Raw genomic sequence first — 9,730 nt, forward strand, 5'->3', positions numbered from 1 at the left:
CCTCACTGGAATGTTGGATTGCAAAATTGGAGTTCAAGGACAAAAATACAGTGACACTAGGGGACTTCAGCTCTCTGTGCCAGCTGAAAACAGCTCGCTATCCATCGCTTTTCATCCACACATCACCTTAATACAGATTTGGGGAATTATAGGAGAAAATAATTCTCCATCTTAACCCAAACATTTTTTTATGATGTTAGTGCATTTCCTTTTGGTCTTTTTCCCCTTGTGAACATGGGTTTTATAGCATTGTAGTCAGTGTATATGTAACATATCACCTGCTTTTTCATATATTGTATCATAGACAATTTCCTGCATTGCTACATAGTACTTAAAACTATCATTCCTACTGAGTGGAAATTATACATGTTAAGTTACTTCTGGTTTTAGGGGCTATAAGTAGTAATGTAGTGAACTGTTCAATACATACAATATCATTTTCTTTTTTTTTTTTAAAGATTTTATTTATTTGACAGACACAGCTGTAGAGAGAGGGAACACAAGCAGGGGGAGTGGGAGAGGGAGAAGCAGGCCTGCCGCTGAGCAGGGAGCCCAATGCGGGGCTCGATCCCAGGATGCCAGGATCATGACCTGAGCCGAAGGCAGACGCCTAACGACTGAACCACCCAGGCACCCCCATACAATATCATTTTCATGTTTATTTTATTTTAAGATTTTTTATTTATTTGACAGAGAGACAGCGAGAGAGGGAACACAACCAGGGGGAGTGGGAGAGAGAGAAGCAGGCTTCCCGCTGAGCAGGGAGCCCGATGCGGGGCTCGATCCCAGGACCCTGAGATCATGACCTGAGCCGAAGGCAGTTGCTTAACCGACTGAGCCACCCAGGCGCCCCAAGGATAGATTTTCAGATATGGAATTGCTGGGTCAGAGGGTATGGATGTTCCTGTGGGTTTCATATTGACAAGCTGCTTTAGATCAATTTGCTTTTACTCTGCAGCAAGTAGTCTATAGGAATATTTATCTTTGGTTTTGAGCATTTAATTTTTAATTAAAAATTCATGTTATATTTTTTTCTAATTATAAGAAGTATTAGGGGTGCCTGGCTCAGTAGGTAGATTATGAGACTCTTGATCTTGGGGTCATGAGTTCGAGCCCCACATTGGGGGGTAAAGATTACTTTTTTTTTTTAAGATTTTATTTGTTTGTCAGAGAGAGAGAGTGTGTGCACAAGCAGGAGGAGTGGCAGGCAGAGGGAGAGGCAGGCTCCCTGCCAAGCAAGGAGCCCCATGCGGGACTCGATTCCAGGACCCCAGGATCATGATCTGAGCTAAAGGCAGACACTTAACCGACTGAGCCACCCAGGTGTCCCTAGAGATTACTTAAAAACAAAAAAAAACAAGAAAAATTTAAACCATAATTGGTGTCTTTCTCAAAATACTTTTTTGTTATAAATTTTTACACATAAGGAAAAGTCAGGGGCACCTGGGTGGCTCAGTCAGTTAAGAATCTGCGTTTGGCTCAGGTTATGATCCCATGGTCCTGGGATCGAGCCGTGTCAGGCTTACTGCTCAGTGGAGAGTCTGCTTCTCTCTCTCCCTCTGCCCCTCCTCCCTGCTCATGTGCTCTCTCGCTTGCTCTCACTCTATCTCAAATAAATCTTAAAAAAAACAAAAAGGAAAAGTTGAAAATAGTAGCAAGAACATCCATATACATACCTACCATCTAAACATTTTGTTTTACTTGCTTTGCTATGTATTACTTATTTTTGTCTTACTTGCTTTACTATGTATTATTTCTTTTTGTAGTTATTCATTTTTTTCTGGACCATTTCAAAAGAAATTGAAGGCATTGTGACACCTCATTCTTAAAAACTTACAACATTCATTTCTTTTTCTTTTTCTTTTTTTTTTAAAGATTTTATTTATTTGAGAGAGAGAGTGAGAGGGAGAGAGCACAAGAGGGGGGAGCGGGAGAGGGAGAAGCAGACTCCCTGCTGAGCAGGTAGCCCGATGTGGGACTCAATCCCGGGACTCCAGGATCACGACCTGAGCCGAAGGCAGTCGCTTAACCAACTGAGCCACCCAGGCGCCCAACATTCATTTCTTAATAAGTCAGTAAGCTATATAATTACAGTGTCATTATCTGTTCTCCCAAAAATGTCTTTGGTAGTGGTCTTTTTCCAAATCTCAGGATGTACACAAAAAATTTACACATTGCATTGGTTTTACTTTTTTAGTCTTTCTTACTCTAGAACACTCTCCATCCCCGCCCCCCATACGCCTTGTTTTTCCCTGATGTTGACTTTTCAAAGAGACTAGGTCCGTTTTCTTGTAGAATATCCACATCCTGGATTTGATTGTTCTTTTATTCCATGATTTTCCCTTAAGCTGGAGCTAAGGTTCCAAAGCTTGCTTAGATTCAGGTTAAACATTTTTTGACAAAGAGTTCTTTTTTTTTCCTTCTTGTTTTTTTAAAGTAAATTCTGCCCCCAATTTGGGTCTTGAACTCACAATCCCAGGTTCAAGTGTCACGTGCTCTACAGACTGAGCCAACCAGATGCCTTGACAAGAATTCTTTTTTTTTAAGATTTTCTTTATTTATTTGACAGAGACACAGCGAGAGAGGGAACACAAGCAGGGGGTGGGGGAGAGGGAGAAGCAGGCTTCCCGCTGAGCAGGGAGCCCCATGCGGGGCTCGATCCCAGGACCCTGGGATCATGACCTGAGCCGAAGGTAGACGCTTAACGACTGAGCCACTGAGGCGCCCCTCGACAAGAATTCTTCGTAGGTGTTGCTGTCCCATCAGGGGCACAAGTGTCAGGTAGTCTTGCTATTGGTGATGCTAAGTTTGATCTCTGGGTTAAGATAATGGTGGTCCTTCTGTATAAAGGTATTTTTCCCCCCTCTTCCTTATTTTTTTTTGAAAGATTTTATTATTTGAGAGGGAGAGAGCAGGAGCCGGGGAAGAGGGAGAGGGAGAAGCAGACTTCCCGCGGAGCAGGGAACCTGATGTGGGGCTCAATCCTAGGACCCTGGAATCATGACCTGAGTCAAAGGCAGACACTTAACCAACTGAGCCACCCAGGCGCCCCTCCCTCTTCCTTACTAATGACAAATTCCTGTAAATTAACTTGCTGAAACAAAGGGTTTGCACATTAAAAAAAAACACAGAACATTGTTGATTGTCAAATTGCCAGTAAATGATTGTGCTATACCACTCCACAGCATGCTTTCTGCACCTATTTGCCTTGCTCATTCTTTTTTCCTGGTTACAAAAGGAACTCCTCTATATCATGTCACATTTAAAAGTTACAGAAATACTTAGCCTAGAAAGTAAAAGTAGCCATAATTCTAATCCCTAGAGATAATTGCTATGCACAGTTCAGACATGTCATTTCATTTTTTATATCTACCTGTGTGAATTATTACTTATTATTATATAGAAATGAGCTCTCATACTACTATCTTGCTACGTACTTTTTTCCCTGAATGTTCATGGAAGTTTTTTCTGCCCTTAAAGGTAGATCCACCTTATTTTTTTAAATTATGGTAAAATGTATGTAACATAAATACTGACATTTTAACCATGTTTAAGTATTCAATTCAGTGGCATTAATTACATTCACAGTGTTCTGGGACCACCACCTCTAATTCTTTTCTTTTTTTTTTTTAAGTTTTTAATTATTTACGTAAACTCTACACCCAACGTGGAGCTTGAACTCATGACCCAGAGATTGAGTCGCAAACCAGCCAGTCACCCCTCAAGTTAATTCTTTTTAAACAGCTGTAAGATGGCATTCCTTCGTAGATGAGCCAGAATTTATTCAATCAGTGCCCTATTTTTGGACAATTGGGTTGTTCTCTTAAGAATAGTGCTGGCAGAGAATGTTCTTGCCTGTCCCAGTGCTCATTTATGTGAGCATTTTTGTGAGCTAGCTTTCTGGAATTGGGGAAAGCTGGTTAAAAGGCACAAACGTTTTGCATTTCAATAGGTATTACCTAATTGTCTTTCAAAAATGTTGAACTTGGGCACTTGGGTGGCTTGCTTGGTTAAGCAGTTAAGCACCTGACTCTTGATCTTGGCTCAGGTCTTGATCTCAGGGTCCTGAGTTTAAGCCCTGTGTTGGGCTCCATGCTGGGCGTAGAGCCTACTTAAGAAAAAAAAATGTTGAACCTGTTTATACTCTAACCAAGAGCGCCTGAGACTGGTAAATTATTGATTTGTTAAGTGCGCTCACAAGATTAACCAAACCTGCTCTGTATTTAACCCTGTTCAATATGGAAGAGCTAGTTGGTCAAACAGAAGCAAGAGTCATTAGTTTAATTGATATTTATGTAGCACCTCCTGTGTATCAGACCTAGTGTTCAGGCATGGAAATTTATTATGAATAAACAGACACGTCCCTCCCTGGTGGAACTTACAGACTAGTGGAGACAGAAACCATCTCACAAATGAATGTCAGGAAGTAGTAAGTAGGCATAGAGAATAGGCTTTGGTTGGGCTGGGAGTTCAGGAAGAATTCCCTGTTAATTTGGAACTTGAAGGATCAATGGGAGTGACCTAGACAAAGAGCAGATTGCGAATGAGGGTAGGCAGAGAACATTCTAAGCAGCACAAACAGCATGTACAAAGGCCCTGTGGCAGATCAATTTAACCACTGAGACGCCCAGGCGCCCTGTGGCAGATCAATTTAGAATTTTTACTGGCTAACAAAGTTCAGCATGTTTGGTGCCTTTGAGATATGCAAATTCTGAATGACTGAGAAACCAAATAGATGAGATCCCACCACCAGGATCCCATAAGCAGGAAGGATTACAGCGGGATGAGGGGCTTTCCTAGGCAAATTCTGACAAATTGCAAGTCATCTGCAGGAGAGAGGGAAGAGATGCACCTAAAGACATTAGCTTAGACAACTGGAGGGCAAGTAACCAAGGAAAAATTATATAGCCTCTGGAATACATTAGAAGAGGGTCAAGAATGCCAAAGGCCCAGACAAGCTAAATCTTCTGAAAAATGTTGATCAACCAAAAGAGCTTTTAAAAGCTGTGTTTGCAGTAAGCAAAAGAAGAGACCTGCTGCTCTGCCAGCATCCAGAGAAGGAACACAGCTTCACATCTCACTCTGCATCTGTCTCCTCTGTGAAGGAAGATAACATAACACAATAACACGTAATGAACAGGCTCTGTGCCAAAACCCAACGTAGGTTATTTTATTGAATAATAACACTATGAAGTTTATCTCTATTTTCTCTTTAGAGAAACTAAGCCTTGGGGAGGCTAAATAACTTGTCCAGGGCCATAGCAGCTTAGTGGTGTTGCAGAGTTGGGCATTCTGAGTACAGATCTTCAATCCGGACCAGCCATCACACCGTGCCACCTTCAGTGAGAACGGGTGGGCTGTGAGAGGTGAGAGAGTAGCAGAAGCCAGGGGAACTGACCTGTCTCAGAAGGAGACGGACCTGAACTTGCATCCCGGATTCCCTGCTCACCACTTACCAGTATGTGATTTCTTTTTTTTTTTTTAAATATTTTTTATTTATTTATCTGAGAGAGAGAATGGGAGACAGAGAGCATGAGAGGGGGAGGATCAGAGGGAGAAGCAGACTCCCCGCCGAGCAGGGAGCCCGATGCGGGACTCGATCCCGGGACTCCAGGATCATGACCTGAGCCGAAGGCAGTTGCTTAACCAACTGAGCCACCCAGGCGCCCCACCAGTATGTGATTTCTGACTTAACCTCCCTGGTCTGCATTTCCCACGTCTATGAGACCGGAAGAACAATGACCTGGCCCTGTTGCCATGGGAATTCAAAATTAGGCACAGAAAGTGCTTGGCACAGAGCAGGTGCTTAATAAGTAACAGCTGTTTTATTCCTATTCGGGGAGGGGGGAGGTTGCGTGGAGATCACCTGTAATGTAATTTTCATTTTACATGTGAGATTTGTGGGGTTCGTGAATGAGTGATACATGATGTCTTTGCCTTTGAAGTCCATCTCTGGGGTAAGCATATTATGATGTGGAGCACTCCAGAGTTTACACGGGACATTTCATGCATGTCAGCCGCTCACAGCCCTGAAGTGGGGAGCAAGACTGAGATTTCACCTGTTCTGGGTGTGAAAAACTAAGGCCTTGAGGGATGAAGTGAATTGCATAAGGTCTTACGGCAAAACCACCAGCAAACCCAAACCCTTTTTGTTAGGGTTAGTAGTTAGATCAGTGAGAGTGAGTATTGATTTCTGCGGGGAACTCGACCGGTCAGTCAGGCTGTCCCTAACGACAAAACAAACCCGGCCTTAGTGACAAAGCACTGAGGTGGCTGTTGGGGCGCCTGGGTGGCTCAGTTCATAGAACATGCGACTCCTGAGCTCAGGTGGTGAGTTCAAGCCCTACACTGGGCGTGGAGCCTACTTGAAAGAAAATACATTTAGGTGGCTGTTGCAGTGGATGGAAGACCTGGACCTCAGGAGTGCTGCTAAGTAGACCACTGTTGACCTGACCAAACGTCTGCCCTGGGGAGCCCGGCCTGGAGTGGGTCACACTGGTGTTGGGGCTTGGATGAATACTCTGGAGCTGTGCTGTGTTTGTGGCTGACGCACGCTGGGAGGGCCAGCCCATCAGGACGTGGGGTGACGACCAGGACTCCTGCAGACTCCAGGGGTGGGAGGCAGACAGAAACCGATGATGAGATTAAATCAAGATTAAGGTAGAGCTTTGCACAGAAAACCAAGCCTACAAGTACAGCGTGGCTCAAGAGCAGTCAATGAGGAAGATGGCTAGTCAGGTGTTAGGGTATCTGGAAGTGACATGTGTGTCCTCGGTGTGGTGGGCTGTGATAGGCTGATAACAGCCTTAAACAAAGGTGATGATACCTTTGCCCTCAGCCCAGGGCATGGTAGTGCTGTTGCGGAATTGGGAAACCTGCCATGTAAAGGGATGGTTGAAAATAACTCTGGGCCGCCCTTGGCCAAGATAAGATTTTAGAGAAGATGACAGGGCATGGCTGACTTCAGGTAGGTGAGGGATCCCACCCTGGAGACAGAGTCATTGACGTGGGTGGGGTGTAGGATTATGTATTTTTTTTTTTTAAAGATTTTATTTATTTATTCATGAGAGACAGAGAGAGACAGAGAGGCAGAGGGAGAAGCAGGCTCCCAAGGAGCAGGGAGCCCAATGCGGGACTCGATCCCAGGACGCTGGGATCATGACCTGAGCCGAAGGCAGACGCTTAACCATCTGAGCCACCCAGGCGCCCGGATTATGTATTTTTAACAGACTCAGGAGGTTGTGATGCATCTGAGGTCTGGGAGCTGTTGTCCTGAGGAAGAGAGCTATGGGTCCCAAGGGTGGACCCCAGCTGGAAAGCAGACTGTGCAAGGAAGCAGAGCTTGGCTGAGCGTGCAGGAGAAGATTCTGAAATCATGCAGGAGTGGGTTGGGTGGTTGTGTGGGATGATAAGCTCCTGGCGTGGGGAGGTGTGTGTGGGTGGTGCTCCGAACTTAAAAGCATAAAGGCACCTTTACAGAAAAAGGGTTCTAATGAACATGCGAGTTGTTAGGGCTTCTGAAAAAACGCTTTCCCTCCTTATTAGTACATAAACCTGAGCCATCCCATGTGGCAGCTTCATTTTAAGTTCATTAAAATTGAATAATATTGAAAACTCCTCAGTTGCACTCACCACACTCCAGGGTGCTCTGCAGCCCCGTGTGGCTAGTGGCCAGTGTATTGGTTGTGCGGATCTAGAACGCGTCCGTTGTGGCTGGAAGTCCTCCTGGCCACTGCTGGCTGTTGTGCTCAAATGTTTGGAAAGCAGAGCACATGGTGATCCAAGGTTGAGCACGCAGTGATTTAATCTGTTACTAACAACGGAGTTCATCCATTTTGGAGGGAAGGCTTAGGGAGTTACGTAACATGCCCGGGGCAACGGCAGGTAAGTGGGTCAGTCACGCTGGATTCTAGTCCTGTTTGCTACTCTGGCCTTAGTCACTTGTTGCAAGCCTCAGTTTCCTCACGTGGAAAATGGGCTAATCATAGGAGACATTCACTGGATGGCTGTGAGGATGAGATGATATAACGCTTGCAAAGTACTTAGCAGAGTGCTGGCATCACTGGGTGTTAAAAAATAATTTTCTCTTATCCATAAGTTGTAGTCTAGATGAGAACATCTTATTTTGTCCCTTTTTTCTCCAACTGGCATTGCTTATTAAACCTATTATTTATTGGGGTGCCTGGATGGCTCAGTTATTAAGCATCTGCCTTCGGCTCAGGTCATGACCCTGGGGTCCTGGGATCGAGCCCGTATTGGGCTCCTGGCTCAGTGGGAGTCTGCTTCTCTCTCTCCTGCTCCCCCTGCTTGTGCACGTGCTCACTCACTCGCTCTCGCTCTCAAATCTTTAAAAAAAAATAAAATAAAAACCCTATTATTTATTATAATTTTTTTTAGTTAAAGGTTTTTATTTATGTTTATTTTTTATTTTAAGTAGGCTCCCTGCCCAACGTGGGCCTTGAACTCACAACCCGGAGATCAAGAGTTGCATGCTCTTGCTGTAGGGAATTTGGGACTTTTACCTTTTCTCTACATTGTAATTATGATTACAGTTAATCGTTTAGCCTCCTGGACCAGACACTAGGTATTGTTATTTATTTACTTATTTATTTATTTAGAGAGTGAGCAGGAGGGGCAGAGGGAGAGAGAATTTTTTTTTAAGATTTTCTTTATTTTAGAGAGTGCCAGCAGGGGGTGGGGTAGGGGTAGGGGCAGAAGGAGAGGGACAAGCAGACTCTCGCGGGGCTCACAGGGCTCGTAGGGCTGGTCGATCCCATGACCCTGTGATCATAACCTGAGCTGAAATCGAGTCGGATGCTTAACCGACTGAGCTACTCAGGCGCCCCTTTATTTTTATTTCTAAGGAACCTTAAGCTTAGGACAGTTAAATTATAGAAAGAAAGATCTGTATATGGACATTGGAAAGGCGTCTAAGGTGTGTTGATAAATGAGAAGAGCAAGTTGCAGAACAGCCTGTGTGGTTTCTCTTACCGGGGTAATAATAGAAACTGTGCCAGTACTTTATGTAACTGCTAATCCCCACAGTAGCTCTGTGAGGAAATAAGCGCTTAGGGTAAATTGACCGAGATGACTCGATAGTCGCTGGCCGCCAGGCTTCAGCCCTCCTTTCTCCGTTCCCCTGCTGTGCGCGGGCCCCCGGCTGCAGGGGCGCGGGCAGAGCTGCATCTGCTGTTGACCGTGTTCTGCCTGTGCCCAGGCCGTTGAAAGTCTTTAGATGCACCATTCGTGGACTCTTCACACCTGCCCCCTGAGGCAGAGGGGGCAAGGGGTCTGCAGTCTGCACTGGGGAGGACCCTCCTGCTGGGGCGGTCAAGTGGGTGGTGGTTGGGGCACCGTTTCCTAATGGGGTGGGCTAATGATTCAGTGTCCTGGTTCAGATGCCGGAGTTGGCAGAGTTTGGATTTAAATGTTCCGGGGACGTAAAGAAGGGGGCTTGAGCTTTGCCTCTTCCCTTACCCATTGGAATGACCCTCTAGACAGGGAGCATCGCCTAGAAGGGAAGCAGCCATCCCTTTCCCTCTCATTTTTGGGGTTCCTTTATTCTTCCCTGATCAGTGTACCCTGTGAAGGTTGTCACGGTTTAAAATGAACTAATACAGGCCCCATCATAACAATCACTTACCTTTTGGGCGCCTGGGTGGCTCAGTTGGTTAGGCGACTGCCTTCGGCTCAGGTCATGATCCTGGAGTCCCGGGATCGAGTCCCACAT

At 45.2% G+C, this 9,730-nt stretch overlaps 1 protein-coding gene across 1 annotated transcript in view; it reads left to right on the plus strand.

Annotated features, from left to right (window-relative positions):
- The first annotated feature begins 5,927 nt into the window (after positions 1–5,927).
- ACO2 (aconitase 2) overlaps positions 5,928–9,730 on the plus strand; it is a 28,591-nt gene continuing 24,788 nt past the window's right edge. The window contains 1 exon segment of the mRNA XM_081819008.1: positions 5,928–5,957. Within this exon segment, the coding sequence (XP_081675134.1) occupies positions 5,928–5,957 (30 nt within the window).

Source organism: Leptonychotes weddellii, chromosome 5, assembly GCF_054177405.1.
Source record: "Leptonychotes weddellii isolate Sample4059 chromosome 5, ASM5417740v2, whole genome shotgun sequence".
Lineage (NCBI taxonomy): Eukaryota > Metazoa > Chordata > Mammalia > Carnivora > Phocidae > Leptonychotes > Leptonychotes weddellii.